We start from the raw sequence: 22,123 nt of genomic DNA on the forward strand, positions 1-22,123 counted from the left end.
CATTCAATGACTTCATCGCTTCCAAAAATGCAGAATTTTATGCAACCGATATGTGCCTCGTTCGCAAAAATGTGTAAATTTTAAAGGTTTTTATTACGGTTAAGAAGCTTACTCTGAGCTAAGATGTGGCTTTCTAAGAAACAGCCCACATTTTTGACGTCGGGATGCAAAAGCAGAATTTTAGAGGAGATTTTAGGACATGGTATGGGTATTGTAGAACTAAGAATATTAGAGTACAACTTTCTCTACATCAACTTCATATAATAGAAAGAAGTGGTAGAACCACTGTGTTTCTCAAGTAGAATTGGATTCAGATCTTTATGTTCACAATTGAACAGAAGCATTGTTTCCTGTTTTGGACTACTTCCAGTGTTTTTTTAACCTGTTATATTTTCCTGCAAAAATAGTGTATAGCTAATATTTAATAATCACCAACCGTGTTAGGTGAACTAATATCTAGCTTCAGTTTTCATCATTTCTTAGCAATATTTCGTAACACTTTGCTTTGCTAGAGATAATACAAAAACTTTATTACTAAAGATGATGAAAGGCAACAGATTACTAATGAAGAACTGAGATATAATCGAAATAGCCTCTTTCCGGTTCAGTCTACTAACAGTCTTTACTCTAAATCTCCTTGATCAGCCGGTTCTCTCGTCATATAATATTTATATATTTATATTTATTGTCATGTTATTTTTGATGAAAGGAGCTCATTTACAGATTGCAGATGATTTGAATCATTCCACGAAGATGGCGGTGAATTGAGGCTGTAGGGAAACTTGTAAACTGCAGTGATGTCAACTTAATACTCGACATAATCCTAATGTTCTAAACCTTTAAGATTTACCTAACTTCTAAGCAATTGTGAATTTCTACAAGATGTTTGCAGGTGTATTTCCAAGCACAGATCTAATCTTCATTAGAGGACAATTATTTGAAAAAAACAACACGCGTGATTGTGCTGCTTATGGAGAAGACTCAGGTGGCTGTCATTTCAAAGCCTAGCTGCCTACTTATTAACAGCTGCAGATTAATTAATCAAGCGCAAAAACTATTCGGTAGTGTTATTTACGAAGCACTAAAGTACTAAAGATATTAACAGAAAATGAGCATTTTATTGATGTTTACTTTAAACGCATGTTTCCCTGGGTATTTTTATAGTCGTTCTTCTTCAAATAATATGCGAACCCCAGTTCCCAGTAGTTTTAAGGAGTGCAAAGAAAAAAACCTCTATAAACCACTCGAATGAGGGTTGTACAGATTTTCGGCATGCGTTAATATGCAATGACTTAAGTCCTTATGTGACGTCATAAAACATAAAATAACGGATCAAAGGGATCGTCGTTGATCAATCCGTGAGGCGATGCGCCATGCATTCGACTTCAGCAGACATCATTGAGATGGTTGAATATATATTCAATTTATACAAACTTACGATATCTGACAAATGTAAGAGTCTAAATAATTTTCCGATCCCAGAGTGATATGGACGACTTAGTAAGCCCGGAATCGAACCAAGGATCAATCGTGAATTTTAGGGCGCCTCTAACCACTGCGTCATACTGTCGTCATGTGGAGTCATACGATGATTGAATGGTTGCTTTTAACTTTCAACACATTACATTCGAGATTTATTTGATCCAGTGCATTCAATGAGAAAATAATGAACGCTTTTAACTTTAAATTAATATATTGTCGGTTCGTATTGAACCTTAATACTTGGAATAAAACCATTGAAATCTATAGATTTTTGCCTACAGATATCCCATCAAATTAAAATTCTTATTTTCTAAAGGCAATGATATTCTTTTCACATTTCAGAGAGAAAGCCTTTATCTCCAATACAAAAGCTGTTCAATTCAACAACACAATATTTCGCCCTAGAATGCATAGACGTATTTTTCGTAGCTCCGTTTGTATTTGCGGCTACCGCGCTTATTTGAAAAGTTTGAAAAAATTTAGATTTGGTTTCATTTTTCTGGAATGTTTTGCTTCATTTGTAATAGATTTACATTACACTTGGAATGGTAGAGTAAAGTTGTTTTTATTGGTATGTAGATTTCCCAATTCCCTTACTATTAATGAAGAAATTATAGTCTGTTATCGAAAATACAGTTTCGTTACGGAAGTGTTAATAATGATTACTGAACAAATTGCATAATATACTTAATTTTTCAAATAGTGGAATAACATTGAAGTTCGCAACTTATTTATTTTCATTTTCCAATAGAATATAGTGCTTGACAGTTGCAATAAGCCGGAACTCTTAACATTTTATAGTTCTCTCGCACAGTTCGACGAGATCTACAATATTTTTTTTAAATCGTCGCGCAATATCGAATAAATAAACTGTAGGAGACACTATTATTGACATTCATAATCATAATGAATGCTTTCCTAAGCACAAATCAACAATTAAGAAGCGGTGGAAACTGCCTGCTGGCGGTCATAGGGATTTTATAGTGACGTGTTGATTTCTATCCATTTCTAGCTGGTTATCATGTTTTTCATTTCACGAATAGATGTGTAAAAGATATGTACGTGTTGTTTTCTTGATTTCGCTGATATAAAAGTAAACCGTCATCTCAGTGGTCTCAAATGAGTTCTCTACCTCGTAAATATACTCGCGCCCAACTTGGTGCTCCTCGTAGGTTTTTTGGAATTCAAAAATTCATATTTATCATTTTGAAATTTCCATATCGATTACTCAGAAATAATATATCGATTTTCTTAATGCTTTCTCTATTGTGTTTGAGTTTTACTGTTCCGTTAATGTTAGTGGATTTTTAACGTTTAATCTGGATGACCGTTGCTAGAGTCAGTATGCATTCCAAATATATTTTTTTATTTGTTGTTCTCTTTAATACCTTCAGACACTTCCAAAATGTCTAGCATTGCGGATGATGAAGAGATAGTGGAAGACAGATTCGATGATCAGAGTTTCGACGATGCCCCTCTTTCAGATCGTGAATCAAACTGTGAGTTTGCACTAGAATTGTTGTATACTAATTAACGAGGTACTCGTAGAATTTCCTCTGCAATCTACCATGTCGTGATGTCATTGTGTAATACTTTTTTTTTAATTTAGTTGATGAAAAGGAATTGCATGAATATGACAATGTTCAACAATCCGTTGACGAAAGGTATGTGTTTTGCGCAACAGATTGTTTTTAGCTAAAACAACTTCGAATGTATAACCTATTTAGCAGGATTCATTCTTTCCTTTCCACAATTCCGGAGGAATCGAAGATTGGAGACATGCCAAATAGTGGTTTGCGCTTTAGTTCTTAATCTTAATCAGTATTTGTTGTTTTGGTATATGAGACTTCTAATCTTAAGCTCCACTTTTTATTTTCAACCACACTCATGTCTTTACGCAGATGAAATAGGTTCCTATACTTTTACAATTAACCATTCTGTCATCAATAAGTCGACATCCGTCGAATAGCAATACCTTCAATAACGATGATTGTTCATCCTTTCGGGCGGTTTCTGTCAAAAGCAGCGAATTTATTTCAGACCGTTAGTTTTGTGTTATTAGTCATCCAATATAAAGAACTGATAAGTCTCACTTTAGAAAAACCAATTGACATCATTCAAAGAGAGCAGGAATCATTTCTTCGCGATCATGGCCGCTTCATTTTAAACGATCCAAGGTTTGCAAACTGTTCCAACAAGTCTATATCTATTTACCATTTTATTTCTCTGTATTGAAGGTTCAATCAGAGCAATTTCGAGAAGGAGAATAGTTGGGAGCCAAGCATTATTAATCATTCTTCGTGCGAAAAAACAAATAAGGCTAGATTTTCCCAAGGCCTTCCAGTGCCGGTATGTCTTTTAAAATTTTCTCAGTTATTCGTTTCATCAACTATATTACTGCAGGATAATGGTGATTGTTGCCTGAAATCTGACGGAACATGCTTGAATGCTGCTAATGAAGCACCTTCAGAAAGCAACAACGGCGCGGTTGGTATAATCACAAGTATTTCGTTCTATCATTATTAAACGATTGAATATCTTGTTCAAGGTTTCCGTTAGTACTAAAATGTTTTGTCAGAACATCGTAAACAAGGAAAACATAACGAGTGATGTTACCAATAAAGACTACGATCACATGCTATTAGACATGCAAAAAGTGATTAAGAACTTTCTTGGAACTGTTACTGTATGTTTTAAGCTTCCTGAGGCGTTCAAATTTCAGCTTAATTTGAGTCATAGTTGGAGTACTCCCAAGCGGATTCTGGATTCATCGTATGTTACCAACGAACCGACAAACCCTTCTGTTTCATCTTCAGGAGTCGCACAAACGAGCACTCCTATTTGTGTGTTACTGCATTTTCATATTAATTCTATAGCCATCCACTGCATATTCACTCTTTTACATATATATATATATATATATATATATATATATATACGTATGCACACGTACATACATGTGTATATACATATATATATGCATATATATACATATATGTGTATATATACATATGTTTTTTAGCCTTAATAGCCAAAGCTACATCTCGACATCATGATCTTGCTAAAGAATTCCATGGTATATCTCTGATCCTGCCTGAAGGTAATTTACATGGAAAAATTGGCTTTAGTTCGGGTTCCTTTTATGTGTATAGAGTTGCTTTTTCTTTTTAGCTTCATCTACACTTGATGAGCACTCTGTTGCGGAAACCACGGGATCGCTTCATTTAAGTATAAGGACAATTCAAGAGGTTTTAAAGGAATACCTTTGATCCTAACGAAGAGTGTATCTTCGATAATCAAAAATTCTGAAACGAGTATTTATTGTCTTAACTTAAGCAAGAAGTATATTTAAAAGTGACTATTACACATAAGTTAGGTTAGTAAATTCTTGCGAAACATTGATAACCCTGGCATGAAAAACAGCATAGTTTTTCTCAGTTATTTATTCGTTAAAAAAGAGATCGCGGTGTTTGAGTTCTTGGAAGAACGGTGGAATTATCTCTAATGTCGAATCTTTTAACCCGTTTATGAAAATGTTTCTTATTAGTCGGACACCTTTCCAGAATTAAAACGAAAAATTTTTCAGAAACAACCCTCTGGTGCTTCCACAGAATCGTTAATGAAGGTGTTGGAAGAGCATAGAAAAAGTCGAGTGAAGGCACGAAAAGCTCATAATCACCTTTTTGCGCCTCCGGTTTCATATATGTCAGTGCATATATCTTAATTAGTAAAAAAAGGTGCATTCACACTGCTCTATTTAAGTAAACCATCATTGCCGTGTACCTCGCGTAATCTCTCTTCCACTAAATCATGTAGCAGTGGTGGAATCATGGTAGGAGCTGTCTTTTATAGTTGCCGCAATAACATTGCGCAATATATTTGTAGTTTAGGCTGGATTCGCTGTGGCAGAAAATGCTTTGGTAGGTTAAGTTTCAAGTGTTTCTGTAAAGGCTGTCTTCCTGATTTATTTTCAAGGCTAACATATTCTGTTCAGGATAAAACTACAGATATGAATAAGACAATTGTTCCTGACAATGAAATGGTTTCAAAGGTTTCTGCCACATTGACGGTTGTTCTTTGACTTTATTTTGCTATCGTTCTATTTAGCATGATTCATTTTCCTTTCAGCTCTTTATTTTGCTCGCCCACCCACTACTTTTTTATTGCTCTTCTCCATATATTTAATCTATACAGCTTCCCGATGCAGACGTTATATCACGCGTCGCCTGAGAAGCTTATTTTGTACAAATTAAAGTTTGCAAAATTTTTTTGCAAACGGGTTAGTTCTTTTCGCGACGGAACTGTTCTAAGAAGAAGGAAACTAAGAGTACCAGCTTATTATTATGATTCCATATGTTTTATCATTGAAGACATTAGAGATACTCGACTCTATCGTAACAACTCGTATAACCTAAACGTTTTGCCATCAACTTTTGAACCTTTTGGTATACCATTTATATATATACTTGTGGAGTTTGTATATATGTATATATACATACAAACAAACATATATACAAACATATATACATATAACATTTATATATTTATAGTATATATACATATATATAACCTCAGGAGGGGCTGGTGTAGAGCAGTGATTAGAGGTGAATTTGCAATATGCACTGTATCGAACAAAGGTTCGATCCCTTCATCTAAGGTCACCATGCCTTCATCTCTCCGTGGATGACGAGTTGGTTAAAACTTGTTTGGAAGGATAAAAGCACTAACTTGAAACATCATTGGGCCACCTTTGGCTAGTGTATAGGCCAAATACGCATTCAATCATTCCTATGATGGTTGATGGAATCGACCACATGCCACTTCCTTCATGGTCTAATCAAAGCCGAATAGTTAATCCTTTACCTAAGGAGCTTCTACTCACCAATTTGAAAACTCTTTGAGCTTGTGCAATCTTTCCAGCGTCCTAGAGAGGTTTTCAAATAGGAAATTTTCTCTACTGAAGCAAAGTTAGCAATTCGCATATTGTTTAGAAGACATTTTAAAAGTCTCCAGTTCTACTTTCATTGTAAGCTAAGTAAGACAGATTTTCAAATTTATCTCTTGATGGGATTTGGGATTCAAGAGGATGGAATACATAAGCGAAGTTTGGAATTCCTCTTAATAGTGTTAACAGTTGTTATGTGAAGGCACAGTCTAATAAATATGTTCATCTCTTCAAAAGATGTTGGTACCCTCGATTCTGATTCGTCGCCTGCCCAAGCCACTTTACTTTCACAACGAGATATTAGAAGTACTCCAAAAATTCTTAAAGTTCTGTTCATTCTCCCAGAAGCTGCAGTCCATTGCAAAATCTGTTCTCGATAATCCAAGTGTCGTGATGCATCATATTGCTCCACCACTGAAGTCATCTTTGTCCTTCTATGTACTTCTCTTTACTTTCTTCGCATATGAGAAACACTGGATGTTTCGGTGGCTTATGAATTGTATTTTTTACACTCGTTGAACAATTCGAAAAAGTTCAGTTCTCTTCGGCCGACATAACACAAGCGTTTATTTGAACATACAATTTAACATCCAGTTCAACTGTATCACCTGTATTCCCGTTGATCTTCGATTGAATCAAGCGGGCGCCAGTAATTCCTCCATCTGTCCCTGTCGCGTGCAAGAGTGGTCCAAAGGGTTCTGCTCGCTCTAGGGACACGTTGAGCATCATACCATTCGTTCAGCGTGTTTGTAAAGAACTCTGAAGAATCGGGTCGGTGGTCTTCCTGTTGTGCGCTTGACATCCCGAGGAATCCAATCCGTGGCGGCTCTTGTCCATCGGTTGCCATTTCGTCGCATCACGTGCCCGGCCCACCTTATTTTTGACATTTTGGCGTAAAGGACGGCGTCTCTAATTTTCGATCGTTGACGTAGGTCCGAGCTTCGTATTCCCTCTCTCACTTGCGTGACACGCGACACTCCTAGCATCGCCCTTTCGCTGAGTGTTCTTTCATCCTGCCTACGTAGCGATCAGGTCTCTGATGCGTATGTTAATGCAGGAAGCATCGTTGATTCAAAAATGTGGGCACGGAGTCGAGTGTTCTTCATCCTCTTCACTACATCCTCGATGCTCTTAAAAGCTCCCTAAGCTGCTCTCTTCCTCCTGCTCAGCTATGGAGCTACGTCATTCATCATTTGAGTTCTCGAGTTCTTCTAGGTACACATAACTGTTGCATTCGGAGGTATTTGTTCCGTTGAGCTTAAATGGGGCCTTTGAGACCGATCCGTTTTCATGAATACCGTTTTCGTCATGTATAGTCGAAGACCAATACTTCCACATACTCGGTCAATGTCGGCAAGCATTCGTTCCGCCTGACTGATGTTTGATGTTATAAGGACGATATCATCAGCAAAGCGAAGATGGTGCAGTTGCCGACCATCATTTTTCACTCTTTCATTGTCCCATTCCAATTTTCGCATAACGTCTTCGAGGCTCGATGTGAAAAGTTTTGGCGACATTGTGTCGCCTTGTCGAACACCCCTCTTTACGTTCATTTTAATTGCGTTGTAAAATGGCGATACGGTATTCTATTCGTGAAATTCTTCTATAGCTCACGAAGGAGTGGTGTTTGGGTAGCGACGCCCTGGTTTCCCAGAGCTTCTATAACCGCTTCTGTCTCAACGGAGTCAAAGGCTTTCCTCAAGTCGATGAAAGTGAGACAGAGCGGTCTTTTATACTCTCGTGATAGTTCGATGAGCCTCGTTATTGTGTGTATGTGGTCTATCGTACTGAATCCTTTTCGGAACCCTGCTTCCTCGCATGGCTGTACCTCGTCCAATGTTCTGTCCATCCTGTTGAGAATGACTCTAGTAAAGAGTTTATTTACGACGGACAGCAGGCAGATTGGGCGATAGTTGCCAATGTCGTGGAGGTCTCCCTTTTTGTACAACAACACGGTTTTGCTGGTCTTCCATTGTTTGGAACCTTGCATTCTGACAGGTAGCCTGTGAAGAGACGAGCCAGTGCATTTGCACACCCAAATCGGTTATGCAAAATCTTCGGTTTACTATGATGTGGTCTATTTCACTATGGTACTCTCCATTGGGGGATTCCCACGTCCAGCGTTGAGAGAGGGGCTTTTGGAACTGTGAGTTACCATGGATTGTCTTGGTCGTCATGATAAACTCGGATAGCCTCTCTCCCTGTTCGGTCCAATCTTAGCGTTGAAGTCGCCAATTATGACTTTGAAGGAGGTATGATCTTCTCTGTAGAACTTCTCCAAGTCCATATAAAACGCTTCGACCTCATCTTCGTCGTAGCTTGAGGTAGCTGCGTAGACGACGTAGATAATTAGAGCCGGCATAGGCCCACATCTCTTCAACCTTAACCGTCCGATTCGGGTTGTTAGTTGTTTAAACGATTCGATGTTCATGGCCAAACTCGTGTTGACGAGGACACCAACGCCTCCAACTCCTCTATTGTCGCATGTTCCAAGGAAGAGTTCTTTTCCAGAATCATAAACGGCGTTAAAGGAATGATGTCTCCTCGTCTCAGCCAGTCCGATGTCGTCGTATCTGATCTTTCTGGCCTGCATCAGCAAGTCCTCAACAGCGGACTCAGATGCAAGCGATCTTGCGTTGTAGGTACAGATCGTCACCTTAGTCCTATCACATTTAGGTAGCCCAGATAGCCCTGAGATTGTAGCAGCCTCTCCGTACTCGTCCTACCCAACGCTGCCTTATCGGGGGCTCTTTCGTGGTCAGGGGAATGACTCTCATTTATTTTACTCTGTTTGGCATCTTTTGTACCCATGGGGTAGCTTGCCGGGCTCTAACCATGGGGGCTGAATATACTAATGAGTAGCTTGCCAGTCTTTCCCAGAGTTCATTGGAGTTGAGTGGACAGGACTCCTAACCGCCTCCCATGTACTTCCTAGTCACTTGCTTGCAGGCTTTTGGCCGAATTGACTTGTAGAATACAATTTGCACTGCCAGATCTGCGCAGCAGAAAAAGAGTGTTCATCCCTTTGATCCACCTGCTGCTCTGGGAAGCACAAGGTCGCTTTTGGTTCGCGTTTGACCCCCTATCCGCCACCTGGGGACGCGCCACGTAGCCTCACGACTAACCGGCTCGAGATCCATCAGTGAGGAAAAACCTCAGTGAGTGGAAATCCGTGGAACATCCAGTTATTACCAGCAATTGGTTGTTTTTCATTTGAAATTTCTTTTAAGAATCATAGTTGTAGTACTGAATTTATAAGAGGGTAGAGTTTTTGGCGTTGGTCAATAACTTTGGGATTTACAATCTATTAAGCTGAGCCTCGAACAGGTAAAATATTTGCCCTATACGATCTTGCGTGGCCTACCGATGTTTCCAGGTAATGCTTTTTTTTGGAACCACTTTCCTGATCTCAAAGGATGGAGAGTTCGGTTTGTTTGGAGCGCGAGATCGAGCCAAGCCTCGTTTATTATAGGGTTCCTAGGCGATAAATACTTTTCTTTAAAGTGGATAGTTGTAAATGTTGTATAAAATTGGAGAAATATACTACATGTGTTGCAAAATCGACCGCCAAAGGCGACAGCAACGTATTTCAATAGAAACATGGAAAACTAAATAGATAAGCCGAATTGTAGAGCCGAATACACAAATAAGGGGCGGGCTATTGCGAAACTACAGTGAAAATCATGAGTCACATATTATTCGTTGCGTGAGAGATGAGAAATTATACGTTGTTCCATGGGCTTGACACAAAAATTTAGACGTTGTACACGTTGTCTTAGGTGGGTTAAAAAAGAGATTAGATCAAGACGAACTGGAAATATATCTGGCTAAAAATTCACCTCTCAAAATGCTTTACATGGTGAAGACTCTACTCCGAAGCGAATGGTACCGCCAACATTCATTTGAATATTATTTCCTTCTCGGTTTCTTTTTGATTTTCTTTTTTTTATTTCCTAATGTATACATTTTAGAAAATGGATCATGGTGCTGCTTGTAATCAAGGGAAGGTTACATGCGAGGGAGAGGTGCGTTGTGAGGCGGTTTTTTTGCTTTTATGATTTTAATAGTTCCTCTTTCTCTTACAATATTCGTTCCTGGTGGTGATCCTTTTCGAGCATCGCGACGTTTGCGTGTGTTATTCTATAAAATACAAACGTACAAATCTTTTGAAGTTGCAACTACAACTGGGTGGCTTAAGCCACAATCATTATTGTCAGCCATCCCAATGTTCACCTTAAAGCTCTCTTGCATCTTATTCTGTCTCTCTGATATCTTTCTGGGCCATTTATAATGAATAGAAGAATGATTGTAAAGTTGCATTCAAACCCCGTATACAATCCATTTTCCATCCTTGGATTAGGGTTATAAGGCAACGAAAGCAATAAAGGGAAAGCTAGGCAAGTACGATCTAATTAGCAAGCACTCTATGTATAATAAGTAAACAATTAGTATTTGTGTATAAATTTTTGTGTTCGCTCTCATCAACTTCCGTGCTGTTGTTTGCTTGTTTATTAGCTATTCAAGCTGTTTTTCATACATATTTTGGTAATTGTACGCATATCTCTATGATGAAACTTCACTCCGTTAGCTGCATAGTACTATATGTTGCGTCCTATTGCTGTTTGTGAGTAAATGTAAGCCAAAACCAACTATGTATTTTTTATGATCAAAAATATAATTCCTATATCTGTTGTGCTGGGATGGTTTGCACACAACATACATTAGTCATAATCATTCTTGATTCTGTGTATACTGGTTGATTCTATGATTGGGAAGAAGTGGTGAGACACTTCAGAGCTTGAAGAAGTAAGTCCACGTATACTCTTCAAAGGTCGTTAAGGCAACTAATAGGTTTGCTAAGTTCCCCAGAGAGCGGCTCGTAGCTGTTTTTGGTCGTTATTCACTTCTTTCGTATGCCCCATACAACCTAATGACGTGCGAGTGAATGAAGTTGACGAATATATCTTTAGTTGAGCTCTCGACCGCATTCCTCTGCAAGATCATCTAGCTCTTTATCTACAAACGCTATGGTTCCATGCTTTTCACAACTGACTTCTAATCCGACGCGGAGGTTTTTTTTTCACTTACCAATAAGAATTTTATGACAGCTTTATTTTCTGAAAATTGAGATTTAGGTCTGTGCTTTATATCCCTCAACTCGAAGTAGCGTTCGGTTTCGTAGCTATTGGAGATACAGCTGTTTCGAACGTTGATGTTACCAATCGTACAGATACCTCTCTTCGAATAAGGGCGAAGCTCAGTCATTCTGGACCACCTTTTACTGTACACTAGTTATTTTCTAAAATCTTTCCTATCACTATTCAATGCTCTAATGAAGAACGACTATATTGGTTGCAGCTCTTGGACAGCCAAATCTTACTTCTGGATCCACGTCGTACTGTTCCGCTTCGAATTGAATTTTCCCCGTCTCAGATTGCTCGATTCTATACAAATGTTCTGATTGCGGTGGAGGGAGGAGATGGACCTCAAGTGAACTATAGGGTATTCTTTTTTTTCTTATAAGCTTTTATTTATAGATAATGTTTCATTGTTTCTTTTCTTTTCTTAAATCTTTGTTGTGTAACTTCAATGGTGTTAATTTCATTTTTATGGTTACTTTCAGCTGAAATAAACTCTTAATTTTTCTTTCTACTTTTTTAATACACTTCTACATAAAGCATTATTTCTTTTAAGATGCCGGTTCGAGGACTGGGTGGAGCTGCAGTTGTTAGAGTGAAGGCCAGAGATGACCTACGTATTTTACGAAATGGAACTTATATCTTACAGTCTTGTCATGAATCAACTTTCTCATTTTCGTTGACAAACTCAGGAAACCGGTTTGTTACTAACAACCGTTGTTGATTCAGAAGCTATTGGAAGAGCATTGTATGTGATTATATCTTATATGATTCATTATAAAACTTGAACTTTTAGACGAGCGTTTTCCCGTGTAGTCGTTTTATGCACTACAGAATCTGGCGCTCTGGAACACATTCCTGCTGATATTCGTCCAGCTCCTGGAATTGTGATAGATCGTGGTGACTCTAAGGAAAGGATATTCACTGTTATTTATTTTGCTTACGTCTTGTTTTTATTTTCATTTAAATGTCCTCTGTAGTAACACATTTAGATATGTGGTCGTAAACAAAATTCACTTAAAACTTATAATTATGATTTTATCCTGAAGAAAAATTTATCGTAACGCTCATCTAACTTTTCAAAAAATTTTGACGCGCTTAATATCGCCTACAGTTATTTTGCCTTTTTAAGCTGGTTTCCATACGTCTCCATTCTCCCATATCTTCAATGAACTCAATTGTCTCTACTGCGTCAACAGCAGTAAGCATTTTTGCATACCTGTATTTCTGTACTCCCTTTTGGTTTCGAAACTTATTAGATCCATTTAAAGTAGTTTTGTTGTAGCAACAGCGAACAGCTAGTGAGCTTCAAGTGATGGTATATTGGGGAGAAGAACGCACTCGTCAACGACTAAGATGGTTGATTTACTTTCTCCTCATTCTTCTTTTTTGAGACATGAATATGGTGTTTTCATATCCTTACGTTTCACTATTTTTTACTTTCTTAAAGGTATCTCTGTCATTTCAGAATAGTTTTGTACATATTTCTTACTTGTATTTTTTATAGCTCACGAAGTTTTAGTTTCGAGAAATTGAAAGACATTTCACATCTGTGTGAAGGGATTCGTTTTACGGATGCTTTTCTTGGTGAAGAGTTATCATTCTGCCCTCCTGAAGACCATCCCATTACCAAAGAGGACGTGCGACTTTTCGATCAGAAGCTGAGGATGTCTACTATATATGTGAGTCGGTAATTTTTCGCAATGTCTGGTTTTCATAGCTGTATTATTTGTAGGTTTGCTCCCAGCTAGTTCGCCTAAGGCAATCATTGGCCTCGAGCTATTCAACATCGTTTGAGAGGAGCCTTCAACCAGAAGACACTTATTGCGAGGAATCTACTTACAAAGTAGCTGGTTCCTGACCAAACGCTGCAATAGATGGGATCAAATCTTATATTTAACTAGAGATTTTCTAATTTCTTATTTCGATCTCTGGATCTCTTTCACGATGTATGGTTAGAGGGTGATATAAAAGCTGTGTTTTTGTGATACATTTCGTTCCAACGCTGGAAATGCGTTTAATGTAATGTCATATTTGAAAAAAGTGAATTCAAGAGGCAAATGATGCTGTCGACATACTCTTATGGTCCTGAATACGGCCTGGATGTGGTCCATACAACAGGTTTCATGACGGAATCCTGATTGCTGTTGTTGTGACTCAAAGTTCACGATATGCAGAAGAGGGTAATCTTCGTGTAAAAATTGTAGAGAACACTCAACAAGCGTATCGGACAGTACTGATGAAGAATTCTTTTGCAACCTAAGGAGGAGGAGCGTGCGCGAGATCGACTATCTAGGATCCTTTCCTTTGAAAGTAAGACGTCATATGGCTTGTGGCTTTCAACAGAAAGAATTTTGTAATGATTTTATTTGGCAATCAATGACGGAGTCACTGACCTATCTGTGAATAAATGAATAAAGATAGGTTGAGTCTCATGTGTAGATGGAAACGAATAACGCAGAAAATTATAAAATAGTTCTACAATTCTCAATTGATCTCAAAAAGAATCCTGAATGGTTACAATACACTACTTTCGTGGAGTGTTGCTATAGTTGAAAGTGTTCAAATGGCATTTGCAATACACCTGATTTAAATACTAATGGTGCGCGTGTAGCGTAGTAGTTAGAGGTGGCCTGCAATACGCTTTCCAACAATCCTTGGTTCGATCCCGTACCCAGGCACACTAAACCTTCATTCCGCTGGAATCGGTATATTGGTACCAGACTTGGTTGAGAGGATAAGCACACTGACGTGATAGATCGGTAGGCCACCGAAAGTCATTTTATTGGCAAATATATGCATTTATTAATCTCTACAATGCTTGATGAAGTCGAATGCATAGCGCGAGACTGATCAGCACTGATTGATTGTCCTTTATTTTTCAAATAATAACAAAAACCACAACAATATATCGTACTTGGCAAGAAAACGGAAATATCGATGAAAAAAAAAACATAAAAAAACCAAAGTGTGCATAGGATGAGACCGATGTCAAATAATATTGTGGTTTAATGAAACGAAGAAAAAACTCGAAAGAATCTAAAATGCCCAACTAATTTATGTGTGTAGGGTGGATACATATTAGAAAGGTATTTCTTCGCGATTCTTTTTATCCGTTTGCTAGCCTTAATAAAAGAACTAATTTACGTGGAAATTGTTTTGAAATTAGCAACATTGTCGCTTTTTAGATCCATGTTATATGGCTTTGGACAATTAGATCAAATTTGCCACACATTTTAAAAAGGGCAACCAGAAACAGTCAATTATTTTGTACAAAAATCCTCGACAAAATCTGGTACCTGTAACGCTGTAGATTCTCGACTAATAGATTTACGTAACCCTCACATACGAATCATTTCACATCGGATCTCTGGCTAACCGATTACCATTTTTTCGCAGGAATCTCGAAAGCTACTACTACTAAGAAGTCTTTAACAACTAGACCGCTGCTGAAAACGTTTTCAGGAAAATCGTCGATTTCAAGACGTCAAAATGCTATGCGAACAAAAGAAAAGTGTCTCGTTGGTAGAATTAGTAGATTCCAACTGTTCCTTTTTTCAGAGTAGCCATGTTGTGTTTGATCAGGATTATATCATTTTAAAAGTAAATTATGACCTTTATAAATAAATCGTCTACAATCCATCGTTATTTTATCACCTGAGATTGTTTTCATGAGAGCAGCGATTTGAATCTTCCGATTTGTTAACAGACGAACTGCTCGACAACAATGTTACAAACCAAATTCAAGGTTTAAGGGCTTCGTTGGTCTGGTGCCGCATTGAACCAGTAAGGTTATTATGTTGTTAAATGGTTAGGAAAGTGTAATCTTCTGGAATTTACTAAAGAGACATCTGGGTAAAAATATGAAGGATATTGATACTTATACTACTTCATAATTGAAAATTAAACAATTGTTGTTCAACCCTTAAGTAGTCGCCAGTTATGCGGATTTGAAGAAGCCAATTGGTCCTGAACAAGTCTGGTACCAATTCTCCGACCCGACTCCGGAGGGATGATAGGCTTAATGGTCCTCGTGTATGATCGAACCAATACCTTTCTTTTGCTGAACAGTATCACTTCTAATGTGTTATCAATTCCTAATTTTAATAGTACTCTATGAAATTTAATGAATAAATTGAATGGATTCTGCTGCCTAGAATATAGCTTTTCGGTTCGCTTCCTTAACACAAAAACGCCATGTGTACCAAAATCGGTATACACCCCTTGAAAGATTCCCAGAGGTTTTCTTACCGCACTTCTTGAAATCACTAGAAAAGAAAATTCGACGTAAATCGTATGTCCGGAATAGCTCTTCGAAAACTGTTCTCTCAACTAATAATTTATAAAAAACCTCCATTTAGAGCAGCTCAATTTGGGACAAGAGTGTATTGCTTTTTAAGAGAATATACACTACAGATTATGGCCAATGAGAAAACGCAGATATTCCCTTGTTTAGACATTGAGGTTCATTACCTTAGGACAGCTTTTCACTATGATGTAATAATAAATCAGTAATGATAAATGTTCTAACTTACTGTGTTTCTTTTCACGACAGTGAAATTATTGGAAATAATTTGGATACATAACAGCATCATTGCAGTTCTTTGAGAATTCTTCTTCAGACTGTTCAGACATTAGGGGTGAGAAGATTTTCTGTTTGGAAACAATTATTAATTCTTATTACCACCAATTTTTATTGCTGGTTTAGACCCTTACTGTTCGAGAACATAGATATATGCGATATTATAGTACAGCCCATAAGATAGGTCCTTCTATGCAGTAAGTCCTCAGCCAAAGGAATACTTGTATACCAACACTATCGGTGTACAAATGCCTTCTCTTATTTAGAAATTCGTACATAAAGTACATCATTATGGAATGCACTACATCTGCACTAAAATTCAGTACATCCTGAATAACTTGTGAATTCTGAAGAACTTGGTTTTGTTCTTGGATCTCTTATGTGAGATGTACTGGTAGAAAGCTGTCACAATGAATTGTCACATTGTCATACGTCAGCAAAATGGAGATTTGCCATCGGACATCCAAATCACTTTCTTGACATAAAAGGCCAATGACACAATGAGATGGCATGATGAATGTTTTAAAGTGAAATAAGCTTAAAATGAAAAGTACACACACCTTAGAAAACTTACTAGTACTTTCCTACTTTGGTAGATCACTTTTTACAGATAAATAACTGGTGTTATTAAAAATTTTGCATCGTCCATGTAATGTATGTGTAAAACATGTAATGTATAATATTTTGTATTTGTATTACATTATTTTATTTATTTATATTTATTTATTATATTATTTTGCATTTGCCCTCAGGGCAGAGACGGTGATTGCATGATCTCAGGTACAGTGTACCTGATTTCTTGCAAAACTTGCGGAGACGAATATATTGGCGAAACGGGAAGACCTCTTTGTGTCCGCATAGAAGAACACCTAGATGGAAAATTTAAAAGCAAAACGAGTACTCCACTAGGCACGCATAGGACACAAAGACACAACGGAGAGGATTTTGATGTTAAGGTTAATATTCTTGCGCAAGAAACTAGCATATCGACGCGCAGGGTTCTTGACGCATTTTGCATTAACTTCAAAAACCCAAATATGAACCGCAAGGAAGAGTGCCTCCTAATCACACGTGATTTCGCACAATATATCAGATTGATCTTCTAGTCTGATAAAGGGGCACTCTAGAAGGAAGTGTACCTCATTCCTCTTCCGCAGACACAACCTAGCGGTTGGTCGAAGGCAGAGAAGTGGTGAGTATTCGATGTTATTCACGCGGTTAGGATTTGGTTTTTGAGTTTCTCTGTTTGAGATATTGACGTGTTTGGCTTGGTAGATCGCTGTCAGTCGACCTTTCCAGGCTCTGAAGAAGGCGACACGGCCGAAACGTCAGCCTCATAATAAACTTAACAACCTCGCGCTCGTTCAAAGAAGAAGAATCAAGAAGTATTAAACAATGCCGAGGTTAAAAGACAGTCGGTCTTGGAAATTGTGGAATTATAACTTTCTTACCTAAGCTTTATAACTTTAAGTGATATCAAGCTTCTTGCACAAATTTTTGGCTAGTAACAATAAGGATGATGCTCTTAGAAATGCATATTAGTTGACTCAGTCTTCCTCATTGATAATGATGTAAGGTGTGACACAGGCTGAAACTTATAGGAATGATAGAACAAAATTCTAATAAAGAATACTACCATGATATTCGTCCAAGCAGGCATTACGTTCATTTGGTGTGTTTCGGAAGTAAGCTCACAAGCAATGAGCATAAGCTTTTTATGGATTTTCCTCGCTAACGAGTATGTGGTCTTCGAACTTTCGGCAGATGAGTAATGTTATTGCTAACAAATATTTGAGAAACTCAGTTGAGAAAACACTACATATGTTATACTCTTTTCATAGTGTTTTGTATATATCACCTTTTTTACAGAATGGGTGAAATCTGATTTTTACAGGCACCAAGAGATCAGTATCGCCTCTTATAACTCAGCTCTGGCTTGCAGTTTTGTGGAATCTCATCTGTGAAATAACGAGGAGAAATGTAACAAAAATATTTTTAAAAATTTAATCATATAGATAATGATGTATAATAATGCTAAAATTTGAAAGAGAAAACGTTCTTCCAAAAACTTGGAGTGAATACTTTTTAAATCATGAATTTACCTCAAACGAGTTCGAAATCATAGCACGATACCCAACGAAGCAAGCTTTACATCTACTGTTTAGTCTATAATTGAACAATTTATTTGATTGAAACAACTGCGCAAAAGCGACAAACAAACATAAACTAATAATTTACTATTTATCCCCGTCGAAGACGCTTCTATTCACGTAGACTTAGAGCCTGAGGAGTTTTGTTTCAATATTAATAGACTTTATATCGATGGAACATTCTATCGATATGCTGTTTTTCAATACTTTATATTATTGTAGTATAATGAAGCCAAAGATTGTAGTGAATAACTTCTCACAGTTTCAAATTACTTTATTAATTACATTTCTGGTTGGTTTCATGCAAAAACATACAAGCAATATGACGGAATTAGTCGTCACAGCTGACACCACTTGCTCGCTAATTTCCGCTATTGCTGACAATGTGGCGCTGATCCAATGTTCAGTGTTCTCTTCTTTTTCCCATTATCTTTTCTTTGATCTTGATTCTGTAAATTGATAAATATTGAACAAGGGAAGTAAAACTGAATCAAAGAACTAGAAAATGGATGTATCGCACTTATATCCTTAACCCCTCAAGAGGTAAGGGTGTATTTTTTTTGCTAAAGTGATTGTAGTTGCTTAGTCAAGAACGGTAGAGATAAAAAATCGATAGTATACCGTAATGCTTGCTGACTTTCTAAGATTATGTCGCCATCTGCATTTAAGAGCTCACCTTAACGATCTCACTCGGTCTATATGCGAACACATCGTCCGCTTCATTCTAAAATGAACTAGAATAATTTGAAAGCAGAGTGATTTGATAAAACTTGCATGTTAAACTGAAGCATAGCTGTCTTGAGTTAGAGATTAATGGTGTGATTGAGTATGAAAGTCGTTACATCATTTGCCACCATTGACACGAGTAATTACGATATTTATTTGAATAAAATTCATCTATTCACATAGAAAAGGCTATGATGGAAGATTTAAAAAAAATGCTCGTCAAAACTTCAGAAGTCTACGAAAAAAAATCAAATTATGTACATATAAGCATCACAAGACAAGAAATGTTGGAGGAAAGTGATAGTGATAGCACGAAATGCTACAGAAATCTTAACGAAAAAAAAGGAAGTAAACAAAGAACACGATGAATGTTGGGTGATCAAAAATTGCATTTAAGAACTGTTTATGAAATGTGAAAATTAAACCATTGAAATGATAATGTCTTCATGCAGATTCTTCTACCTTAACTGGCTTCAAAAGCTTCTCCTTTGAAATGAATTTCCTCATATCTTTAGCCGACCAACGGTCTTTTCCTCGTGCCGTCAACGTTCTAAAATAAATATGCTCTTCTTCCACGACTATCTTAAGACTTCGAAAATTATTTAAACAAGTAATTTTTCTGCTCAATAACTGAATAATAAAAATAGACTCCTGTACAAGTTTTAAGCACTAGAAATGTAACATTTTTGTTTTGTCCTCAATGATTTACTTGTCGACCGGGATGAAAGCGCTCCTGATTGTCAAACTGTGATGTACAACAGAGTTTCTTCGGACAGATGATCGCCCAAATTGAAAAGGAGTTTGAGATTTCCATCCAAAAACCAAGCTGTTATAAATTATTGAGAATAATAGCTATTTTCCTGTGAAGCATAGTCGTTAAGTTGTAAACCTTGTAAACCTTGAGAAATTCCTAATAATGTTATAACGGGAAAAGAAAGAGATCTCACTAAACCAGCAACATACTCTTTATGTGTAACGGCAATATGAGACAATAGGCTTACTCTTGAATGTGTTGCAGCATGGAAGTGCCGAACTTGTCCTCAGGAAACCAAATGCACGAGCAATTACAACTATCTCAGATTTTAGCCGCTTAAATTAGATCTTAGTAATATTTCACGATTACTATGTAGCTCATGCTACTCGTTCGCAAGAGTTGGATAAAAAGTAAAGAAAAATAGAAGTCCGGAAGTCGACATTTTTAGTCAAACTTACCTTTTCATAAGTTTAAATGCTTTTTCACTAAACAACGTCCATCGTTTTGGTAGTGTCGGATTTTTATGCTTCAACCATTGCTCCCATTCCCAGTACTCCTTACACATGATAGAAGCTTTTTGCCATAGGAATCGTCCTCTCAAGCAGTAGTAAAAGATAACACCTGAAGTGGCATGAAAATCAGTATGCCTTGCCATAGTTAGTCATTAAATTCTATATATTGTTCTTTCATTTTACTAAATGCTTCCTGAACCTTCTTCAAAATACTTTGCAAGCTCTCATATAACTTCAATTGTATATATGTTCTCCATTTCAAAAACTTGTTTTAAAAGCTACACTTCAAACATTGTTGTATTTTCTTATTGTGTTGTTAATTAGTGGTAATTATTAAACTTTTGAATGAAACGCGTGTCGTGTGGAAACCCCAGAGTGATATTAATGATTATGAACAGAAACCATAGATTCATCAAGTCAAGAAAAAGATTGATTTTGGCTTTGAAAACATAACAGAAGAACTGCTGTAGGTAAGAGAACACAAATACTTACCTTGAACCTATTCTTGAAAAAGGGCATAAAGTGTAGATCCTAGAAGTGCAAGAATGTTTACCATTTTGAATACAGACAATCTAAGAAACCATGGGCACGGCTTCAGTGACCGAGTTATAAAAAGTGGTTTCTACCTCATTTTTACAGAGAAGATCTAATCATGAAACTTAGCCATGTACGTTTTTTGTGCATTCGTCTGTTTATTATGTAACCATTCATGAAATGAGAAATTCCGTCTAAAAATAAGAACCGCACGTCTTTTTCAAGCAGCTCCCTTACTGAGACTCCAGAAAGAGTGGACGGTGTCGTTTTGCCGAAGAGTGTCTAACTGACGCCCATATAGAACGAGATTGATAACCTCACATGAAAACGGATCAACGAACTCCATCATCAAATCTTATCCACGATGATTCAGATGAGGGATAAAATCGACGAAATCGATTCCAAGCATAGCTAGTGAGGAATAGAACTTTCGTCACACTAAAGGAAAGCTTGAAGCACATTCCAGATAAAGAAAGTGATGCTTGTAAACAGGAAATACTTTACACTACATTTTTCTAACTAGGTAGGTTTAACAAAAACTTTTTAATCCAAAATTTAGTGGAAATTGTAAGAAGAATTATTAGTGATGTCGACGCCAAAAATACGATAATTATAAGAGGCTGAAGATTTATGATAATGTAACACACCAAGTCAGTCTAGCCGCTGGGTTAAACGGCAACTTACAAGCGGTAGCATCATAATATCAGATGAATTCATTTCAAAATCATGTAAAACCACTATGAATTGTTTTCTATTGAACAGTTCCTGATCAATAGTACTCGCGATAATTCCTGATAAAAAAATTTCTTGCAATAATAAGTTAATAAAGCGAAGATAAAGTGGTATGCCTCGATCAATCCCTGAAGAATGCGCCATACAATCGACTTCATCAAGCATCGTAGAGGTAATTGAATGCATATTTGCTCCATACACTGATCTGCGGTGTCTTCCTATGTATCAAGTCGATGCCTTTACCCTCTCATTATCAATTTTCCGATCTCGGAGGTACGGAAGGATTGGTGAGCACGATGCGCTGAATCGAACCATCGATCGATCCAGTGTGAATTTCAGGACACATCTAATCGCTGCGCTACACTCGCCGACAAAATTATAAGAATTCGGAACGTAATAAATCTAAGGAACGGGCTATATTCACATCTATCTTCCCATCAAGGAAGAGAACTGCTAAATAGCAAGCTGAACTGCTTAAATACTATGCTGTCCAAACACATACATGCTCAAAGTCACGGCTGTTCGATAGCTGCGGATAAGATTTCGATAATCAGAGCTGAAGAGTTCC

General features: G+C 37.2%; 1 protein-coding gene across 1 annotated transcript in view; it reads left to right on the forward strand.

Annotated features, from left to right (window-relative positions):
• Positions 1 to 2,797: 2,797 nt before the first annotated feature.
• LOC309797647 (uncharacterized protein) overlaps positions 2,798 to 22,123 on the forward strand; it is a gene marked incomplete at its 3' end in the record, with an annotated part of 32,696 nt that continues 13,370 nt past the window's right edge. Inside the window, exons 1-5 of the mRNA XM_082646105.1 lie at positions 2,798 to 2,981; positions 3,092 to 3,146; positions 3,213 to 3,274; positions 3,581 to 3,659; positions 3,720 to 3,831. Coding sequence (XP_082502231.1) covers positions 2,888 to 2,981; positions 3,092 to 3,146; positions 3,213 to 3,274; positions 3,581 to 3,659; positions 3,720 to 3,831 — 402 coding nt within the window. The 5' untranslated portion in view covers positions 2,798 to 2,887. The remainder of the gene's footprint in view (positions 2,982 to 3,091; positions 3,147 to 3,212; positions 3,275 to 3,580; positions 3,660 to 3,719; positions 3,832 to 22,123) is intronic.

The sequence above is a fragment of the Mesoplodon mirus genome, assembly GCF_964341445.2.
Source record: "Mesoplodon mirus genome assembly, contig: HAP1_SCAFFOLD_820, whole genome shotgun sequence".
In the NCBI taxonomy this organism is placed as follows: Eukaryota; Metazoa; Chordata; class Mammalia; order Artiodactyla; family Ziphiidae; genus Mesoplodon; species Mesoplodon mirus.